Below are 23,151 nucleotides of genomic sequence, written 5' to 3' on the forward strand. Positions count from 1 at the left end.
TTTGTGATGAATAGGGTGCTGTCAATTAAATGGGTGGATGCTTTCTCTGCCTCTTCCCCCCACCTCATGGGTCTTTGACTGGTGAGAAAGAATAAACCAGCAGGGAACAATGTACTGGTGCTACTTAACTCTCTCTCCCTCCACCTCTCTCTCCCCCTCCCACCCTCTGTCCGTCCGTCCGTCCCTCCCTCCCTCCCTCTCTCTCTCTCTCTCTCTCTCTCCCCCTCTCTCTCTCTCCCTCCACCTCTCTCTCCCCCTCCCACCCTCTGTCCGTCCGTCCCTCCCTCCCTCCCTCTCTCTCTCTCTCTCTCTCTCTCTCTCTCTCTCTCTCTCTCTCTCTCTCTCTCTCTCTCTCTCTCTCTCCCCCTCTCTCTCTCTCCCTCCACCTCTCTCTCCCCCTCCCACCCTCTGTCCGTCCGTCCCTCCCTCCCTCCCTCCCTCTCTCTCTCTCTCTCTCTCTCTCTCTCTCTCTCTCTCTCTCTCTCTCTCCCCCTCTCTCTCTCTCCCTCCACCTCTCTCTCCCCCTCCCACCCTCTGTCCGTCCGTCCGTCCCTCTCTCTCTCTCTCCCCCTCTCTCTCTCTCCCTCCACCTTTCTCTCCCCCTCCCCCCCTCCGCCCCCCCTCTCTCTCTTCTCTCTCTACATAAAGCAGGATATACTACATAGTCTGGCAACGTCACCTGTTAGTAACACTGACCATTCATCAGATGTGTACAGCAATAATAGAACACATTGTTATAGAGAGAAATTACAATTTATCATACAGAGTACCAAAACATTTTGAATCTGCTTTTGATTTTCTACCTGACGAAGGACATAAATTAAACTCTTGTTACATTCCAGAAACATAATCATTTAAGTTTTCAGTTTTTCCATATTGGCCATAGGCCTTTCTAATAAAAAAATTCAGAAAGTGTAATCCTACAAGAACTTGCATGGGTTGGGTTTGAGTTGTCTGTAAAGGGCTGTTGACAGCCAATAGGATATGAGATGACGGGTGAGCCCGACCAAAAGCCTGACTAACTCAGAATATGTGTGTGTGTGCGTGTGTGCGTGTGTGTGTGTGTGTGTGTTTGTGACAGGCTAGGGAACTCTCTGCTAGACTCATTTCAGGTCTGGACTCGAGGTGAGACTCAGGGAGGAGGATGAGGTGTTGCTTCAAGGTTTTTCCAGAACCAATCAGCTAGCTAGCCCCATGTTTATTTTCTATTTGCTACAGGGCTCAAACAATGTAGACAATCTGCTAGTGTGACTTCTTCTCTCCTAAATTAAAAATAAAAGATATTATATTGTTGATAAAGTGATAACATCAACAAATGTGTGTAAATTGTGGAACGATGCTAAGAGTAAATGTATATTATTTGACCCTGTCACTGATTGTCTCTATGTGTGTGTAACTAACAGCTCCTAAAATAGGTATTCTCATTGAAAAGGTCAGTCTTTGTGCTGTATTTCCTAATGGGTTACCATAGTGGGTTGGCCGGACCAGGCTCTTATATAGCCTATTAGGGCCAGTTGTATGGCTGGACCAGGCTTTTATATAGCCTATTAGGGCCAGTTGTATGGCTGGACCAGGCTCTTATATAGCCTATTAGGGCCAGTTGTATGGCTGGACCAGGCTCTTATATAGCCTATTAGGGCCAGTTGTATGGCTGGACCAGGCTCTTATATAGCCTATTAGGGCCAGTTGTATGGCTGGACCAGGCTCGTATATAGCCTATTAGTGCCAGTTGTATGGCTGGACCAGGCTCTTATATAGCCTATTAGGGCCAGTTGTATGGCTGGACCAGGCTCTTATATAGCCTATTAGGACCAGTTGTATGGCTGGACCAGGCTCTTATATAGCCTATTAGGGCCAGTTGTATGGCCGGACCAGGCTCTTATATAGCCTATTAGGGCCAGTTGTATGGCTGGACCAGGCTCTTATATAGCCTATTAGGACCAGTTGTATGGCCGGACCAGGCTCTTATATAGCCTATTAGGGCCAGTTGTATGGCCGGACAAGGCTCTTATATAGCCTATTAGGGCCAGTTGTATGGCTGGACCAGGCTCTTATATAGCCTATTAGGGCCAGTTGTATGGCTGGACCAGGCTCTTATATAGCCTATTAGGGCCAGTTGTATGGCTGGACCAGGCTCTTATATAGCCTATTAGGGCCAGTTGTATGGCTGGACCAGGCTCTTATATAGCCTATTAGGGCCAGTTGTATGGCCGGACCAGGCTCTTATATAGCCTATTAGGGCCAGTTGTATGGCTGGACCAGGCTCTTATATAGCCTATTAGGGCCAGTTGTATGGCTGGACCAGGCTCTTATATAGCCTATTAGGGCCAGTTGTATGGCTGGACCAGGCTCTTATATAGCCTATTAGTGCCAGTTGTATGGCTGGACCAATTTGGTGTTGCCGTGGTAATTACAGCCTATAGACAGACCCCTGGTGTTGCCGTGGTAAATACTGCCTATAGCCTCAACCCTGGTGTTGCCATGGTACTTATGGACTGTAGATAGACCCCTGGTGTTGCCATGGTACTTATCCCGAGCGACTTACAGTAAGTAGAAAGTGCATACATTTTCTGATTGGTTCCCCACGGGAACCAGACCCACAACCCTACCGTTGCAAACACCATGCTCTACACGGGAACAAACAAACCATAGCTCAGGCCAATGAAGCAACACACAGATTATACAATATTTGGAGGCAATATACACCGAGTGTACAAAACATTAAGAACACTAATAAACCTTTCTATGGATTATATGTCTATGACCACAACACAACAAGCTGTTTGCCAAATGTGTCTCGCTTGCTGCTCAAACTGCGGCCTGCCCGACTGTAGGCATAACTGACTAAATAAACTTCATCCACAGTTATTTATTTATAAACTATTGATCCTCTGTGGCAAATATGAGGCTCTCTGGTAATTTTTGTTTATTACATTTGTTTTGCCTCTACGGGTTTTGGGACCCTGACACACTCAATTGACCCGTCACTTTTATTTAATATACACTTTATCTATTTTTTTATTAATCAGTTACCCAATCCAGGCAGGGCCCCCAGTCACCCACCTGGGCCCCCATATATATATTTGTATTACATTTGTAAAACATTCTTGCTGCCTCATGGGCTCCCCACGTGCCTAAGCCCAGGGGCTTCTGCCCCGGTAAGCCCCTGTATGAATCCGGCCCTGCCTATAGACAGACTCCTGGGGTGAGAGTGAGCAGTGATAGATTAGATGGTTTCCAGGTTGCGTAGGAGCCAATAGGAAGTCAAACACTTGCTCCCTATGTTGGTTGTCTTGGTTATTGTTGGGATTTTACTACAAACCCACTCGAGGTTATGAAGTCAAACTCTCGAAGACTCAACTTTTTCCTTCGTATTTACAACTAGAACTTTGGAGAAATCTAGCCATGCCGCATTACCAACCTCCTAAAAATCCCCATTTTACATTCCTGGGATGGGGATGTATTCAGCAGGGCTGGGAGAAGAGAAATGGGTGTGATTACAGAGCATCAGCGCAAAAGGAGAAAGGAGGTGACAGCTTTACAGCCTCTCCTCGGTAACATGTTAATAGTTAATACCTCCATGATTTACTCTCCCTGTCTCTCGTTTTCTCACTGGGGCGTAGGCTGCACCCAAGGCCTTGAGCCTTCAGTTCATCACTTTGACTAGTTTTACTGCAGTGCATTCTTAGAAAAAAAAAGGGTTCCAAAAGGGGTTGTCACCATAGGCGAACCCTTTTTGGTTCCAGGTAGAACACTTTTTGGTTCCAGGTAGAACTCTTTTGGGTTCCAGGTAGAACTCTTTTGGGTTCAGTGTAGAACCCTTTCCACAGTGAGTTCTACATGGAACTCAAAAGGGTTCTACTTGGTTCTTTAAAGGGTTTTCCTATGGGGACAGCCAAAGAACCCTGTCTCCCGAGTGCCCAGCGGTCTAAGGCACTGCATTTCAGTGCTAGAGGCGTCACTACAGACACCCTGGTTTGAATTCAGGCTGTATCACAACTGGCCGTGATTGGGAGTCCCATAGGGCGGCGCACAATTGGCCCAGCGTCGTCTGCGTTTGGCCAGTGTAGGCCGTCATTGTAAATAATAATTTGTTCTTAATTGACTTGCCTAGTTAAATAAAGGTTAAATATAATAAAAAATATGGAACCTATTTTTCTAAGAGTGTGGTCCTGAGTGCAGATGCACTGTTCTGGGAGTAGTGACCTGGGACTCTAGTAAGTTTCTCTCTAAAAGCCATGACAGCAATTCCCCTCTTCTGAGAAGGAAACAAAATAACATTTCATGGCTGCTCATTGGCAACATGTGTGACTGTCAGCTTAGAATGATGGAACGGATCATAATAATATGAATAACAAGTGATTGTTTCCCTGGATCCATTTTCTAAGTGCTTTTATAATTTGACCCCTTGCGTATTTTCGTGTCAGCACTTACTGAAACCAGGAGGGGAAAGTACTGGTGATTTGAATTACATATTAAAACATTCAAAACAGGAGTTCCCCTTCTTTCTGGGATCTTTGCTTACAATCATATCATGAGTAAACTACTTAATTGCACACACATACGTTAAAATGGACTGAGTATGGAAGTGTTTTCCATCATTCTCAGATAACAGGACGGAGAGGCCTCAGCTCGTCACAATATAACCTTCAACTGGCTCAAGCTGCTGAACAATCTCTTTACACAAAGTAGAAAATGGTTCGCTGTTCTCCTTGCTCAATTGGTAGGTCTTCATTGTGAAATAAGAATTTGTTCTTAACTGACTTGCCTAATTTAGGAAAGGTTAAAGAAAGAAATATAAAAATAAATTGAAAGTTGTGTCAGTTTTGTATCAGCTGATGTCTGTAATGCTGCATGTATATGTGATTTTAGAATGACTATATAATCTTAATGATTTGCTCTGCCTTTGTGCCGTTTGTTTCTGATCACCAAACTGTAGACTGAAATGCTAATCATTTTGTACTATGCATCTAAAATGTAACTTGCTCTCGCATCTCCATGACCTCGCATCTCCAATAACGCAAACTATTAAAACACAAACTAACTGACTAGTGGCATGGTGGGAAGGGGATGCTCTCAGTGGGAGTAACTTCCAGATGGTAATGACTGTGTGTGTCGGAAACCCCGGAAATATCCTCCATAGAAGACACACACACACACACACACACACACACACACACACACACACACACACACACACACACACACACACACACACACACACACACACACACACACACTCACATCTGTTGAGGTCAAGTGGTAAAGGAGGTGGAGAAGGCAATAGCTGCTCCAGGCAAACTCAAAGTATTTGAAAGAAAACCAATCCTACTTGAAACCAAGTCTGCTGGTCTGTCCACACCGACGGCGAGGAGGCTCTCTTAGTCCAGATCAGGTTTCTTTTCAGTGTGATGTATAAACACCTTTAAACACTTTATCAAACCGTGTCTCCTAAAGTGTTGTCTGCTCTGATGATCTGGCGTCTCAACTGAAGCACTTGGAGTGCTTAATGCATTGTCTTTCATGATGGAAGATGGTTGGAAACTTAACTGTGTACCGAACATAGGTTGTGAAGCGTGGCCTTCCTTCTGTTAGATCAAGTGAGCTGGAAAGCTTCTTGAGTCAGGGGTAAAGAGTTCACTTGACTTTAGTATTTATTTAAAAACAAGGATCCACGTCAACGCTCTGTCTTGTTGAGCCAGATCCTATTAAGCTTGTTTAAGAGAGTGGAGTGGATCCACGTCAACACTCTGTCTTGTTGAGCCAGATCCTCCATAGCTTGTTTTTTAGAGAGAGAGAGAGAGAGAGAGAGAGAGAGAGAGAGAGAGAGAGAGAGAGAGAGAGAGAGAGAGAGAGAGAGAGAGAGAGAGAGAGAGAGAGAGAGAGAGAGAGAGAGAGAGAGAGAGAGAGAGAGAGAGAGAGAGAGAGAGAGAGAGAGAGAGAGAGAGAGAGAGAGAGAGAGAGAGAGAGAGAGAGAGAGAGAGAGAGAGAGAGAGAGAGAGAGAGAGAGAGAGAGAGAGAGAGAGAGAGAGAGAGAGAGAGAGAGAGAGAGAGAGAGAGGTGCTTCTCTGTGTATCTGACAGGCCTGCCAGTCTTTGGAGTCCCCCCCTCTTCTTCTCCCATGTACTATAAATCTGGACCTAGAGATGATGTGTTTGTGTGTACATGTGTGTGTGTACATGCGTGTGTGTCTACTCTGAGGGTAAATATTGTGTCAGTGGAAGCGAGTTCATCAACCCTCCCAGTCTCTGTCACTAAAAGCACAGCGGAAACCAAGGCTGCATCCCAGATAGCACTCTATTCCATTCTTAGTGCACTACCATAGGGCTATGGTCAAAAGTAGTCCACACACACTACGGTGGGCTGTCTCTTCCTTGTCTGATCATATCTTGTCGGTCTAAAACGACGCCCTACAAAGATTCTGACCATAAATGTACAAAAACACTCATATTCCCATATACAGTGTATTCAGGAAGTATTCAGACCCCTTCCCTTTTTCCACATTTTGTTACGTTACAGCCGTATTCTAAAATTGATTGAATAAAAAAAATCTGAATCTATCTACACACAACAATGACAAAGCCAAAACAGTGTTTTTGAAGTGTTTTCCAATCTATAAACAATAAAAATACATAAATACCTTATTTACATAAGTATTCAGACCCTTCGCTATGAGACTCTAAATTGAGCTCAGATGCATCCTGTTTCCATTGATCATCCTTGAGATGTTAGTACAACTTGATTGGAGTCCACCTGTGGTAAATTCAATTGATTGGACATGATTTGATAAGGCACACACCTGTCTATATAAGGTCCCACAGGTCCCACAGACAAAAACAAGCCATGAGGTCGAAGCAATTGTCCGTAGAGCTCCGAGACAGAATTGTGTCAAGGCACAGATCTAGGCAAGTGTTCCAAAACATTTCTGCAGCATTGAAGGTCCCCCAGAACACAGTGGCCTCTATCATTCTTCAATGGAAGAAGTTTGGAACCACCAAGACTCTTCCTGGAGCTAGCCACCTGGCCAAACTGAGCAATCAGGGGAAAAGGGCCTTGGTCAGGGAGGTGACCAAGAACCAGATGATCACTCTGAAAGAGATGGGAGAACCTTCCAGAAGGACAACCATCTCTGCAGCACTCCACCAATCAGGCCTTTATGGTAAGAGTGGCCAGACGGAAGCCACTCCTCAGTAAAAGGCATAAGACAGCCCACTTGGAGATTGCCAAAAGGCACGTAAAGACTCTCAGACCATGAGAAACAAGATTCTGGAGGAAACCTGGCACCATCTCTACGGCGGAGCATTAAAAATGTATTTTTAATACATTTGCAAAGATTTGGAAAATCCTGTTTTTGCTTTGTCATTATGGGATGTTGTGCGTAGATTGATGAGGGAAAAACAACAATTTAATCAATTTTAGACTAAGGCTATAACGTAACAAAATGTGGAAAAAGTCAAGGAGTCTGAATACTTTCCCTGTATCTAGTGTAGACTGCTCTATCTGACTCTCATCAAATATTTCCCCCACCTGCTAAAACTTTAAACCTCAAGGCAAGTTATGAGCCAGGCATTATGATGAATTATGACAACAAACATATTTTCTTTTTTCTCCGGAATATTTTTAAGATCGACTTTTCTCAAGATTTACACAGGTGTATGTCTGGCACGAGGCCAACCATTGTAAATGTCAACCAAATTCATGGTCCAATATGAAATGTATTTCACAAGAGTATCCCGTTACATTTCAAGTTGTATTTTCTTTATGAATTTGGAGTGATTTATGTGCTTTTAACCTGGGCCTTTGGATGGTGTGTTATGACTAGGGCGAGGAGTTTTACCTCCCAATGCAACATATCCAGGAAAAACTCCTGGACCTGCTATGGGCTATACCCCTTTTCCTGGTCAGGAAATAAGAACCTCACTTCTACTCAGTTGAAAGTAGTTGTTTCCATGACAACTTGTCAAACTCTTCTTTCTCTCTTCCTGTTCTCACAGAGCACCAATTAGAAACTGCTGAGACGATCCACTGGGTGCTGTACCAGAGACGACCACCTGTACTTTTTTAAAATGATGACGATGAGGACCCTGGGGCCACAGAGGGACTGTGTTCTGCTGGGTGTGTTCCTCCAACTGCTGTTGCTGCTACCAGACACCACCTCTACAGACTCCACCGCTGCAACCTGGAACCAGAGCGGACCCCGACTAAAGCTCTCACACACAGGTAGGCATCTCTGTTATTCACCACTCTAACCTAGGGCTAGTTAACTCTCGTACTGGTGGGCTACAGCCTGACGTATTTCACACACACATCAGTATCTCATCTCTGCCACGTTTTACTCTGAGCACCTCTGGTTCTCAAGAAATGGGTTGCCCTGTTCCTCAACACAGCAGAACCTCTGGTCCTCTATGAGCGGGTAGTCCTGTTCCTCAACAGTGCAGACCCTCTGGTTCTCAAGGAGTGGGTAGTCCCGTTCCTCAACAGTGCAGACCCTCTGTTCCTCAAGGAGTGGGTAGTCCCGTTCCTCAACAGTGCAGACCCTCTGGTTCTCAAGGAGTGGGTAGTCCCGTTCCTCAATAGTGCAGACCCTCTGTTCCTCAAGGAGTGGGTAGTCCCGTTCCTCAACAGTGCAGACCCTCTGTTCCTCAAGGAGTGGGTAGTCCCGTTCCTCAACAGTGCAGACCCTCTGGTTCTCAAGGAGTGGGTAGTCCCGTTCCTCAATAGTGCAGACCCTCTGTTCCTCAAGGAGTGGGTAGTCCTGTTCCTCAACAGTACAGACCCTCTGTTCCTCAAGGAGTGGGTAGTCCTGTTCCTCAACAGTACAGACCCTCTGTTCCTCAAGGAGTGCGTAGTCCTGTTCCTCAACAGTGCAGACCCTCTGTTCCTCAAGGAGTGGGTAGTCCCGTTCCTCAACAGTGCAGACCCTCTGTTCCTCAAGGAGTGCGTAGTCCTATTCCTCAACACTGCAGAACCTCTGTTCCTCAAGGAGTGGGTAGTCATGTTCCTCAACAGTGCAGACCCTCTGTTCCTCAAGGAGTGGGTAGTCCTGTTCCTCAACAGTGCAGACCCTCTGTTCCTCAAGGAGTGGGTAGTCCTGTTCCTCAACAGTGCAGACCATCTGTTCCTAAAGGAGTGGGTATCCCTGTTCCTCAACAGTGCAGACCCTCTGTTCCTCAAGGAGTGGGTAGTCCTGTTCCTCAACAGTGCAGACCATCTGTTCCTCAAGGAGTGCGTATCCCTGTTCCTCAACAGTGCAGACCCTCTGTTCCTCAAGGAGTGGGTAGTCCTGTTCCTCAACAGTGCAGACCCTCTGTTCCTCAAGGAGTGCGTATCCCTTTTCCTCAACAGTGCAGACCCTCTTTTCCTCAAGGAGTGGGTAGTCCTGTTCCTCAACAGTGCAGACCCTCTGTTCCTCAAGGAGTGGGTAGTCCTGTTCCTCAACAGTGCAGACCCTCTGTTCCTCAAGGAGTGGGTAGTCCCGTTCCTCAACAGTGCAGACCCTCTGTTCCTCAAGGAGTGGGTAGTCCTGTTCCTCAACAGTGCAGACCCTCTGTTCCTCAAGGAGTGGGTAGTCCCGTTCCTCAACAGTGCAGACCCTCTGTTCCTCAAGGAGTGGGTAGTCCTGTTCCTCAACAGTGCAGACCCTCTGTTCCTCAAGGAGTGGGTAGTCCTGTTCCTCAACAGTGCAGACCCTCTGTTCCTCAAGGAGTGGGTAGTCCTGTTCCTCAACAGTGCAGACCCTCTGCTCTTCAAGGAGTGGGTATCCCTGTTCCTCAACAGTGCAGACCCTCTGTTCCTCAAGGAATGGGTAGTCCCGTTCCTCAACAGTGCAAACCCTCTGTTCCTCAAGGAGTGGGTAGTCCTGTTCCTCAACAGTGCAGACCCTCTGTTCCTCAAGGAGTGGATAGTCCTGTTCCTCAACAGTGCAGACCCTCTGTTCCTCAAGGAGTGGGTAGTCCTGTTCCTCAACAGTGCAGACCCTCTGTTCCTCAAGGAGTGGGTAGTCCTGTTCCTCAACAGTGCAGACCCTCTGCTCTTCAAGGAGTGGGTATCCCTGTTCCTCAACAGTGCAGACCCTCTGTTCCTCAAGGAATGGGTAGTCCCGTTCCTCAACAGTGCAAACCCTCTGTTCCTCAAGGAGTGGGTAGTCCTGTTCCTCAACAGTGCAGACCCTCTGTTCCTCAAGGAGTGGGTAGTCCCGTTCCTCAACAGTGCAGACCCTCTGTTCCTCAAGGAGTGGGTAGTCCTGTTCCTCAACAGTGCAGACCCTCTGTTCCTCAAGGAGTGGGTAGTCCTGTTCCTCAACAGTGCAGACCCTCTGTTCCTCAAGGAGTGGGTAGTCCTGTTCCTCAACAGTACAGACCCTCTGTTCCTCAAGGAGTGGGTAGTCCCGTTCCTCAACAGTGCAGACCCTCTGTTCCTCAAGGAGTGGGTAGTCCCGTTCCTCAACAGTGCAGACCCTCTGTTCCTCAAGGAGTGGGTAGTCCCGTTCCTCAACAGTGCAGACCCTCTGTTCCTCAAGGAGTGGGTAGTCCCGTTCCTCAACAGTGCAGACCCTCTGTTCCTCAAGGAGTGGGTAGTCCCGTTCCTCAACAGTGCAGACCCTCTGTTCCTCAAGGAGTGGGTAGTCCTGTTCCTCAACAGTGCAGACCCTCTGTTCCTCAAGGAGTGGGTAGTCCTGTTCCTCAACAGTGCAGACCATCTGTTCCTAAAGGAGTGGGTATCCCTGTTCCTCAACAGTGCAGACCCTCTGTTCCTCAAGGAGTGGGTAGTCCTGTTCCTCAACAGTGCAGACCATCTGTTCCTCAAGGAGTGCGTATCCCTGTTCCTCAACAGTGCAGACCCTCTGTTCCTCAAGGAGTGGGTAGTCCTGTTCCTCAACAGTGCAGACCATCTGTTCCTCAAGGAGTGCGTATCCCTGTTCCTCAACAGTGCAGACCCTCTGTTCCTCAAGGAGTGGGTAGTCCTGTTCCTCAACAGTGCAGACACTCTGTTCCTCATGGAGTGCGTATCCCTTTTCCTCAACAGTGCAGACCCTCTTTTCCTCAAGGAGTGGGTAGTCCTGTTCCTCAACAGTGCAGACCCTCTGTTCCTCAAGGAGTGGGTAGTCCTGTTTCTCAACAGTGCAGACCCTCTGTTCCTCAAGGAGTGGGTAGTCCCGTTCCTCAACAGTACAGACCCTCTGTTCCTCAAGGAGTGGGTAGTCCTGTTCCTCAACAGTGCAGACCCTCTGTTACTCAAGGAGTGGGTAGTCCCGTTCCTCAACAGTGCAGACCCTCTGTTCCTCAAGGAGTGGGTAGTCCTGTTCCTCAACAGTGCAGACCCTCTGTTCCTCAAGGAGTGGGTAGTCCTGTTCCTCAACAGTGCAGACCCTCTGTTCCTCAAGGAGTGGGTAGTCCTGTTCCTCAACAGTGCAGACCCTCTGTTCCTCAAGGAGTGGGTAGTCCCGTTCCTCAACAGTGCAGACCCTCTGTTCCTCAAGGAGTGGGTAGTCCTGTTCCTCAACAGTGCAGACCCTCTGTTCCTCAAGGAGTGGGTAGTCCCGTTCCTCAACAGTGCAGACCCTCTGTTCCTCAAGGAGTGGGTAGTCCTGTTCCTCAACAGTGCAGACCCTCTGTTCCTCAAGGAGTGGGTAGTCCTGTTCCTCAACAGTGCAGACCCTCTGTTCCTCAAGGAGTGGGTAGTCCTGTTCCTCAACAGTGCAGACCCTCTGCTCTTCAAGGAGTGGGTATCCCTGTTCCTCAACAGTGCAGACCCTCTGTTCCTCAAGGAATGGGTAGTCCCGTTCCTCAACAGTGCAAACCCTCTGTTCCTCAAGGAGTGGGTAGTCCTGTTCCTCAACAGTGCAGACCCTCTGTTCCTCAAGGAGTGGGTAGTCCCGTTCCTCAACAGTGCAGACCCTCTGTTCCTCAAGGAGTGGGTAGTCCTGTTCCTCAACAGTGCAGACCCTCTGTTCCTCAAGGAGTGGGTAGTCCTGTTCCTCAACAGTACAGACCCTCTGTTCCTCAAGGAGTGGGTAGTCCCGTTCCTCAACAGTGCAGACCCTCTGTTCCTCAAGGAGTTGGTAGTCCCGTTCCTCAACAGTGCAGACCCTCTGTTCCTCAAGGAGTGGGTAGTCCCGTTCCTCAACAGTGCAGACCCTCTGTTCCTCAAGGAGTGGGTAGTCCCGTTCCTCAACAGTGCAGACCCTCTGTTCCTCAAGGAGTGGGTAGTCCCGTTCCTCAACAGTGCAGACCCTCTTTTCCTCAAGGAGTGGGTAGTCCTGTTCCTCAACAGTGCAGACCCTGTGTTCCTCAAGGAGTGGGTAGTCCTGTTCCTCAACAGTGCAGACCATCTGTTCCTAAAGGAGTGGGTATCCCTGTTCCTCAACAGTGCAGACCCTCTGTTCCTCAAGGAGTGGGTAGTCCTGTTCCTCAACAGTGCAGACCATCTGTTCCTCAAGGAGTGCGTATCCCTGTTCCTCAACAGTGCAGACCCTCTGTTCCTCAAGGAGTGGGTAGTCCTGTTCCTCAACAGTGCAGACACTCTGTTCCTCAAGGAGTGCGTATCCCTTTTCCTCAACAGTGCAGACCCTCTTTTCCTCAAGGAGTGGGTAGTCCTGTTCCTCAACAGTGCAGACCCTCTGTTCCTCAAGGAGTGGGTAGTCCTGTTCCTCAACAGTGCAGACCCTCTGTTCCTCAAGGAGTGGGTAGTCCCGTTCCTCAACAGTACAGACCCTCTGTTCCTCAAGGAGTGGGTAGTCCTGTTCCTCAACAGTGCAGACCCTCTGTTCCTCAAGGAGTGGGTAGTCCCGTTCCTCAACAGTGCAGACCCTCTGTTCCTCAAGGAGTTGGTAGTCCTGTTCCTCAACAGTGCAGACCCTCTGTTCCTCAAGGAGTGGGTAGTCCTGTTCCTCAACAATGCAGACCCTCTGTTCCTCAAGGAGTGGGTAGTCCTGTTCCTCAACAGTGCAGACCCTCTGCTCTTCAAGGAGTGGGTATCCCTGTTCCTCAACAGTGCAGACCCTCTGTTCCTCAAGGAATGGGTAGTCCCGTTCCTCAACAGTGCAAACCCTCTGTTCCTCAAGGAGTGGGTAGTCCTGTTCCTCAACAGTGCAGACCCTCTGTTCCTCAAGGAGTGGGTAGTCCCGTTCCTCAACAGTGCAGACCCTCTGTTCCTCAAGGAGTGGGTAGTCCTGTTCCTCAACAGTGCAGACCCTCTGTTCCTCAAGGAGTGGGTAGTCCTGTTCCTCAACAGTACAGACCCTCTGTTCCTCAAGGAGTGGGTAGTCCCGTTCCTCAACAGTGCAAACCCTCTGTTCCTCAAGGAGTGGGTAGTCCCGTTCCTCAACAGTGCAGACCCTCTGTTCCTCAAGGAGTGGGTAGTCCCGTTCCTCAACAGTGCAGACCCTCTGTTCCTCAAGGAGTGGGTAGTCCCGTTCCTCAACAGTGCAGACCCTCTGTTCCTCAAGGAGTGGGTAGTCCCGTTCCTCAACAGTGCAGACCCTCTGTTCCTCAAGGAGTGGGTAGTCCCGTTCCTCAACAGTGCAGACCCTCTGTTCCTCAAAGAGAGTGGGTAGTCCTGTTCCTCAACAGTGCAGACCCTCTGTTCCTCAAGGAGTGGGTAGTCCCGTTCCTCAACAGTACAGACCCTCTGTTCCTCAAGGAGTGGGTAGTCCTGTTCCTCAACAGTACAGACCCTCTGTTCCTCAAGGAGTGGGTAGTCCCGTTCCTCAATAGTGCAGACCCTCTGTTCCTCAAGGAGTTGGTAGTCCTGTTCCTCAACAGTGCAGACCCTTTGTTCCTCAAGGAGTTGGTAGTCCTGTTCCTCAACAGTGCAGACCCTCTGTTCCTCAAGGAGTTGGTAGTCCTGTACCTCAACAGTGCAGACCCTCTGTTCCTCAAGGAGTGGGTAGTCCTTTTCCTCAACACAGCAGCACTGATGGTTTTCATCCTTTTTTTCTAATGACGGTATATGGACTGATTCAGACTGATTCCTCATTTCCTGTTGATAGATTGGTGCTATTGTATAATACGATTGTGTGCCAGGGGAAAAGGAGGGGGAGGTTGGTGGAAAGTGTTTTATTATGATATTGTTTAAACTCAGTGAAGTAACATCTGAAAAGCACGTAGCGCCGACACAGCAGGACCACAATCCTGTTTTCCTAATTATGTCACCATGGCGATCCCCAACACACACATCAGTAAATGACTTTGTCCTCGTTAGCTTAATGAATTTTGTACAGCGTTTTTATAGTGGCTATTGTTGTGGGACTGCCAGACTATCCAGGTATTATAGTTAGATTAAGGAAGTTAATTCATGTATCTGTTGTTGTTTTGCTGTACTGTAGTTACGTGTAGCTGGGGGGACTGTGGCAGCCAGGTTCTCTTCAGGTTTATTAGTCTAGATACTCAGAGATTTTATAGCTTATAACTCCTACAGGCATGTGTTACTATATACGACTATCAATGACTGTCAATGAATATACTGTATATGACTATAAATGACTACCGATGACTATAAATGACTTTATATAACTGTCAATGACTATCTATGACTATCTATGACTATCTATGACTATATAGGACTATGACTGTATAATATAGTTTTTGAAATCAGTGGAATTAGAGTATGATAGATAAAGAGATGGAGAAAACACCTGCCTCTGGATTACATCTTCAAACCAAGGGCAACAGTGGCATCCGTGACAGGGAGACGCCGCCATCATGCGTGATGATGTAGATGATGTAAGATAGTCGAGCTGGCTACATTTTTAGATATTACACATTTCAAATTTTGACAGAAAGTGGTTTCATTTCAAGTTAAAGTGTACTGTTAGCTAGCTAGCTAACGTTAGCTGGCTGGCTTGCTCCCTAGCTAACGTTACATGTATGACGTTATAATTCGTATACCTCACAGGTGTCAAACTCATTCCACGGAGGGCCGAGTGTCTGCGGGTTTTCGTTCCTCCCTTGTACTTGATTGATGAATTAACATCACTAATTAGTTAGGAACTCCCCACACCTGGTTGTCTAGGGCTTTATTGAAAGGAAAAACCAAAAACCTGCAGACACAAGGCCCTCCGTGGAATGAGTTTGACACCCCTGGTATACCTGAACCATTTGCTTTGCTAGTTAGAGCCTAATGTTAGCTCGCTAACATTGAACCTGGTTGGTTAGCTCCCAGCAGATTCATGCAGGGTAGTAGAGACATGATTTGGCACTATGTTCATTGTTGTTTAACTAGCTTCGAGAGCGAAACGAGATGGTTGAGGCTAAAAATTATGAGGGTGTGAACGATGCTGAATGGGTGTAGACAAAGAAGAGCTTTTCACTAGATACCAAAACATTCAAAGGCCATTTTCTCAAAAGTGAGTTTATAAGTTTATCAACTTTCAAAGCATAATAACTTTCCCATTGTTCCTCAAAAATGCAGTGTATGAAATACCACTCTGTAGCTCTGTCTCTACTTTTATCCAATGTAAAAAACACAATTTCAAATGTTGCCACATAAGACCAAATCCAGAGTCTGCTTCTCTGTGTGTCTGACAGACCTGTCTCTCTGTCTACCTGACAGGCCTGTCTCTCTGTCTATCTGACAGGCCTGTCTGTCTGTCTATCTGACAGGCCTGCCTCTCTGTCTATCTGACAGGCCTGTCTCTCTGTCTATCTGACAGGCCTGTCATGTTGGGCCAATAACAGAACGATTGCTGGTTGGAATACTGGAGTCGACAAGGCAAGGATTGTTTATCTAGCGCTGTGTCCTTGAGAAAGGCACTGAAGCTTAATTGCTCTACAATGGTGACCCTGGCCGTGACCCCACTCAAGTGTCTCAGGGGGAGTTGGGATATGTAAGAAATACATTTCCATTGCAAACCAATTTAAACACCCACCAAATGACTGTTATCTGTGCTTGTCTGTGACTGCTAAACTCTTAGGAATTAAAGGTGCTATCTAGAACCTGAAAGAGTTCTTCGGCTGTCCCCATAGGTTAACAGCTTCTACCCCCAAGCCATAAGACTCCTGAACATGAACAGCTAATCGAAGGGGTACCCAGACCCCTCTTTTACGCTGCTGCTACTCTCTGTTTATTATCTATGCATAGTCACTTTAACTCTACCTATATGTCCATGTTACCTCAATTGGGGCGGCAGGTAGCCTAGTGGTTAGAGCGTTGGGCCAGTAACCGAAAGGTTGCTAGAGCGAATCCCCAAGCTGACAAGATAAAAATCTGACGTTTTGCCCCTGAACAAGACAGTTAACCCACTGTTCCTAGGCCGTCATTGTAAATGAGAATTTGTTCATAACTGACTTGCCTGCTTAAATATATATATTTTTTTTTAAATGACCTTGACTCTGTACCGGTACCCCCTGTATATAGCCTCGCTATTATTCTTTTACTGCTGCTCTTTAATTATTTGTTACTATAATTTTACATTTTTTACTTAACACTTTTTTTTATATACACTGCTCAAAAAAATAAAGGGAACACTTAAACAACACAATGTAACTCCAAGTCAATCACACTTCTGTGAAATCAAACTGTCCACTTAAGAAGCAACACTGATTGACAATAAATTTCACATGCTGTTGTGCAAATGGAATAGACAAAAGGTGGAAATTATAGGCAATTAGTAAGACACCCCCAAAAAAGGAATGGTTCTGCAGGGGGTGACCACACACCACTTCTCAGTTCCTATGCTTCCTGGCTGATGTTTTGGTCACTTTTGAATGCTGGCGGTGCTTTCACTCTAGTGGTAGCATGAGACGGAGTCTACAACCCACACAAGTGGCTCAGGTAGTGCAGCTCATCCAGGATGGCACATCAATGCGAGCTGTGGCAAAAAGGTTTGTTGTGTCTGTCAGCGTAGTGTCCAGAGCATGGAGGCGCTACCAGGAGACAGGCCAGTACATCAGGAGACGTGGAGGAGGCCGTAGGAGGGCAACAACCCAGCAGCAGGACCGCTACCTCCGCCCTTGTGCAAGGAGGTGCACTGCCAGAGCCCTGCAAAAGGACCTCTAGCAGGCCACAAATGTGCATGTGTCTGCTCAAACGGTCAGAAACATACTCCATGAGGGTGGTATGAGGGCCCGACGTCCACAGGTGGGGGGTTGTGCTTACAGCCCAACACCGTGCAGGATGTTTAGCATTTGCCAGAAAACACCAAGATTGGCAAATTCGCCACTGGCGCCCTGTGCTCTTCACAGATGAAAGCAGGTTCACACTGAGCACATGAGCACATGTGACAGACGTGACAGAGTCTGGAGATGCCGTGGAGAACGTTCTGCTGCCTGCAACATCCTCCAGCATGACCGGTTTGGCGGTGGGTCAGTCATGGTGTGGGGTGGCATTTCTTTGTGGGGCCGCACAGCCCTCCATGTGCTCGCCAGAGGTAGCCTGACTGCCATTAGGTACCGAGATGAGATCCTCAGACCCCTTGTGAGACCATATGCTGACACATGCACATTTGTGGCATGCTGGAGGTCATTTTGCAGGGCTCTGGCAGTGCACCTCCTTGCACAAAGGCGGAGGTAGCGGTCCTGCTGCTGGGTTGTTGCCCTCCTACGGCCTCCTCCACGTCTCCTGATGTACTGGCCTGTCTCCCGGTAGCGCCTCCATGCTCTGGACACTACGCTGACAGACACAACAAACCTTTTTGCCACAGCTCGCATTAATGTGCCATCCTGGATGAACTGCACTACCTGAGCCACTTGTGTGGGTTGTAGACTCCGTCTCATGCTACCACTAGAGTGAAAGCACCGCCAGCATTCAAAAGTGACCAAAACATCAGCCAGGAAGCATAGGAACTGAGAAGTGGTCTGTGGTCACCACCTGCAGAATCACTCCTTTTTTGGGGGTGTCTTGCTAATTGCCTATAATTTCCACCTTTTGTCTATTCCATTTGCACAACAGCATGTGAAATTTATTGTCAATCAGTGTTGCTTCCTAAGTGGACAGTTTGATTTCACAGAAGTGTGATTGACTTGGAGTTACATTGTGTTGTTTAAGTGTTCCCTTTATTTTTTTGAGCAGTGTATATATATTTTTTTATTCATAAAGCATTGTTGGTTAAGTAAGCATTTCACTGTAAGGTGAAACCTGTTGTATTCGGCGCATGTGGCAAATAAACTTTGATTTGATTTGGAGAGAAGGAGATGCTTGACCCTTCTTCTTCTTCATCTCCTCTCCTTGCTTCCTGTTTTTTGTGAAGGTAATGGATTTGACATTTGATTTCACCATGTTGAAATGTTTGTCTTTTCTCCCCAGTCCTTGTTAATGAGAAACATGAAGAATGTGTGTTTGACTGATGTACTGTAATAACCCCCGGTATCTCTAGTCTAGCGGATGTGTGTGTGTGTGTGTGTGTGTGTGTGTGTGTGTGTGTGTGTGTGTGCGTGTGTGCGTGTGTGCGTGCGTGCGTGCGTGCGTGCGCTTCAGCAGACTCTGTCAAAGGTGCAGCTGTCAAAATGATAGCAGGGCGTGTGAAGTTCACATCAACTTTGTGTTGTTTGTCCGAGACACAGAGTGTGTCCCAAAAGGCATCCTATTCCTACATAGTGTACTACATTTGACGAGGGCACATAAGTAATGCTCTATACTGTACATGGAATAGGGTGTCATTTGGGACGTGGAAACACAGAGATATGAAGTCATTCTGCACTGCAGCACTGTTTACATTGGTCCACCTTTCAGTCAAACCTTCCAGTCAAAAACACAAAAAAGGGGAATTTCAGTTGAAAGAAGAAGTATTCGTTTTCACATCGATCTGTCAGCAGGGTTTTTGGCCTGTGTGTGTGTGTGTGTGTGTGTGTGTGTGTGTGTGTGTGTGTGTGTGTGTGTGTGTGTGTGTGTGTGTGTGTGTGTGTGTGTGTGTGTGTGTGTGTGTGTGTGTGTGTGTGTGTGTGTGTGTGTGTGTGTGTGTGTGTGTGTGTGTGTGTGTGTGTACTGTATTCACATCTACCTATCGGCAGGGTTTTTGACATAAGAAGTTAACAAAGCTTAAGAAAAGAAGTCTGTTCAGAGACAATAAAACCATTAGCCATATAAACAATAAAACCATCAGCCATAATAACAATAAAACCATCAGCCATAATAACAAATAAAACCATCAGCCATAATAACAATAAAACCATCAGCTGTAATAACAATAAAACCATCATCCATAATAACAATAAAACCATCAGCCATAATGACAATAAAACATCTGCCATAATAACAATAAAATCATCAGCCATAATAACAATAAAACCATCTGCCATAATGACAATAAAACCATCAGCCATAATGACAATAAACCATCAGTCATAATAATAATAAAACCATCAGCCATAATGGCAATAAAATCATCAGCCATAATAACAATAAAATCATCAGCCATAAAAACAATAAAACCATCTGCTGTAATAACAATAAAATCATCAGCCATAATGACAATAAAACCATCAGCCATAAAAACAATAAAACCATCTGTTGTAAAAACAATAAAATCATCAGCTATAATGACAATAAAACCATCAGCCATATTAACAATAAAACCATCGGCCATAAAAACTATAAAACCCTCTGATGTAATAACAATAAAATCATCAGCCATAATGACAATAAAACCATCTGCTGTAATAACAATAACATCATCAGCCATAAAAACAATACAACCATCTGCTGTAATAACAATAAAACCATCAGCCATTATAACAATAAAACCATCAGCCGTAATAACAATAAAACCATTAGTCATAGTATCAATAGAACCATCAGCCATAATGACAATAAAACCATCAGCCGTAATATCAATAAAACCATCAGCCATAATGGTAATACAACCATCTGCCATAATAACAATAAAACAATCTGTCATAGTAACAATAAAACCATCATCCATAATAATAATCTGTTGTGAGTTACACTGCTGACAGTACCTGACTCCACCACACACTCCCCAGACCTACTCTCCTTTTGGGTCCAGGTAGAACCCTTTTAGGTTGCAGGTAGAACCCTTTTGGGTTCAATGTAAAACCCTCTGTGAAAAGCATCCTAAATGGAACCCAAAAAGGTTCTACGTGGAGCCACAAAGGGTTATCCTCTACTGGATCATTGTCCCCACTGTGGGACGTGCGCTAATGTGGTTAGCATGAGGCTGTAAGTAACAAGAACATTTCCCAGGACATAGATATATCTGATATTGGCAGAAAGCTTAAATTCTTGTTAATATAACTGCACTGTCCAATTTACAGTAGCTATTACAGTGAAAGAATACAGTGAAATAATGGGGACGTGCTCAGTCCTCCTTTTACTGTAGTCCACAATCATCTCCTTTGTCTTGATCACATTGAGGGAGAGGTTGTTGTCCTGGCACCACACGGCCGGGTCTCTGACCTCCTCCCTATAGGCTGTCTCATCATTGTTGGTGATCAGGCCTACCTACCACTGTTGTGTCATTGGTAAACTTGATGATGGTGTTGGAGTCTTGCCTGGCTGTGCAGTCATGAGGGAACGGGGGGTACAGGAGGGGACTGAGCACGCACCCCTGACGGACCCCCGTGTTGAGGATCAGCAATGGCAGATGTGTTGTTACCTACCCTGACCACCTGGGGGCGGCCCGTCAGGAAGTCCAGGATCCAGTTGCAGAGGGAGGTGTTTAGTCCCAGGGTCCTTAGTTTAGTGACGAGCTTTGAGGGTACTATGATGTTGAACGCTGAGCTGTAGTCAATGAATAGCAGTTTCACATAGGTGTTCCTTTTGTCCAGGTGGGAAAGGGCAGTGTGGAGTGCAATAGAGATTGCATCCTTTGTCGATCTATTGGGGCGTTATGCAAAATGGAGTGGGTCTCGGGTTTCTAGGATGATGGGGTTGATGTGAGCCATGACCAGCCTTTCAAAGCATTTCATGGCTTCAGACGTGAGTGCTACGGGTTGGTAGTCATTTAGCCCGGTTACCTAAAGTGTTTACATTTACATTTACGTCATTTAGCAGACGCTCTTATCCAGAGCGACTTACAAATTGGAAAGTTCATACATATTCATCCTGGTCCCCCCGTGGGAATTGAACCCTGGTCCCCCCGTGGGAATTGAACCCACAACCCTGGCGTTGCAAGCGCCATGCTCTACCAACTGAGCCACACGGGACCGGTGTTCTGGGACACAGGGGCTATGCTGGTCTGCTTGAAACATGTTGGTATTACAGGTATTACAGGTATTACAGACATGTTGGTATTACAGTTGAAAATGTCAGTGAAGACACTTGACAGTTGGTTAGTGGATGCTCGGAGTACACATCTTCGTAATCCGTTGGCCCTGTGGCCTTGTGAATTTTGACCTGTTTAAAGGTCTTACTTACATTGGCAATGGAGAGTGTGATCACACAGTCATCCGGAACAGCTGATGCTCTCATGCATGCTTCAGTGTTACTTGCCTCGAAGAGAGCATAGAAGTCATTTTTCTCGTCTGGTAGGTTCGTGTCACTGGGAAGCTTGCGGCTATGCTTCCCTTTGTAGTCTGTAATAGTCCGACGAGCGTCGGAGCCGGTGTAGTACGATTCAAACTTAGTCCTGTATTGACGCTTTGCCTGTTTGATGGTTTGTCGGAGAGCATAGCGGGATTTCTTATAAGCTTCCGGGTTAGAGTCCAACTCCTTGAATGTAGCTCAACCCTTTAGCTCAGTGTGGATGTTGCCTGTAATCCATAGCTTCTGGTTGGGTTATGTACGTACGGTCACTGTGGGGACGACATCATCGATGCACTTATTGATGAAGCCCGTGACTTATGTGGTGTACTCCTCAATGCCATCGGAGGAATCCCGTAACATATTCCAGTCTGTGCTAGTGAAACAGTCCTGTAGCTTAGCATCTGTGTCATCTGACCACTTCCGTATTGAGCGAGTCACTGGTACTTCCTGCTTTCATTTTTGCTTGTAAGTAGGAATCAGGAGGATAGAGTTATGGTCAGATTTGCCAAAAGCAGGGGGAGGGAGAGCTTTGTATGCATCTCTGTGTGTGGAGTAAAGGTGGTCTAGAGTCTTTTTCTGTCCGGTTGCACATTTAACATGCTGATAGATATTTGGTAAAACGGATTTAAGTTTCCCTGCATTAAAGTCCCCGGAGCGCAGCCTCTGGATGAGCGTTTTCCTGTTTTCTTATGGCCCTATACAGCTCGTTGAGTGCGGTCTTAGTGCCAGCATCGGTTTGTGGTGGTATATAGGCAGCTATGAAAAATCCAGAGGAAAACTCTCTTGGTAAATAGTGTGGGCTACAGCTTATCACGAGATGCCTAACCTTGAGACTTCCTTAGATTTTGTGCACCAGCTGCTGTTTACAAATATACATACACCGCCACCCCTTGTCTTACCAGAGGCTACTGTTCTATCCTGCCGAAAAAGCTTAAAACCCGCCAGCTGTATGTTATTCATGTCGTCGGTCAGCCACGACTCGGTGAAACATAAGATATTACAGTTTTTAAATATCCCGTTGGTAGGATATACGTGATCGTAGTTTGTCTATTTTATTATCGATTGATTGTACGTTGGCTAATAGGACCGATGGTAAAGGTAGATTACCCTCTTGGCGTCGGATCCTTACAAGGCACCCGGACCTTCGTCCCCGATATCTCTGTCTCTTTCTCCTGCGAATGACGGGGATGAGGGCCTCGTCAGGCGTCTGAAGTAAATCCTTCCCGTCCGACTCGTTGAAGAAAAACTCTTCCTCCAGTACGTGGTGAGTAATCTCTGTCCTGATATCTAGAAGCTCTTTTCAGGTCTTAAGACATGGTGGCAGAAACATTATGTACAAAATAAGTTACAAATAACGGCAAAAAAAACAGACACAATAGCACAATTGGTTACGGGATCGTAAAGCGGCAGCCATCTCCTTCGGCACCATTCTCCACTGATCAGAACATCTCCCTCTCTCCACGGATCAGAACATCTCCCTCTCTCCACTGATCAGAACATCTCCCTCTCTGCACTGATCAGAACATCTCCCTCTCTCCACTGATCAGAACATCTCCCTCTCTCCACTAATCAGGACATCTCTCTCTCTCCACTGATCAGAACATCTCCCTCTCTCCACTGATCAGGACATCTCCCTCTCTCCACTAATCAGGACATCTCCCTCTCTCCACTGATCAAAACATCTCCCTCTCTCCACTGATCAGGACATCTCTCTCTCTCCACTGATCAGAA

The 23,151-nt window shown here is 46.6% G+C and overlaps 1 protein-coding gene across 1 annotated transcript in view; it reads left to right on the forward strand.

The window, feature by feature from the left end:
• The window catches only part of LOC129815761 (semaphorin-3D-like), a 145,118-nt gene that overhangs the window by 53,110 nt on the left and 68,857 nt on the right, over positions 1–23,151 (forward strand). The window contains exon 2 of the mRNA XM_055869853.1: positions 7,995–8,220. Within this exon, the coding sequence (XP_055725828.1) occupies positions 8,067–8,220 (154 nt within the window). The 5' untranslated portion in view covers positions 7,995–8,066. The remainder of the gene's footprint in view (positions 1–7,994; positions 8,221–23,151) is intronic.

The sequence above is a fragment of the Salvelinus fontinalis genome, chromosome 18 (genome assembly GCF_029448725.1).
Source record: "Salvelinus fontinalis isolate EN_2023a chromosome 18, ASM2944872v1, whole genome shotgun sequence".
Lineage (NCBI taxonomy): Eukaryota > Metazoa > Chordata > Actinopteri > Salmoniformes > Salmonidae > Salvelinus > Salvelinus fontinalis.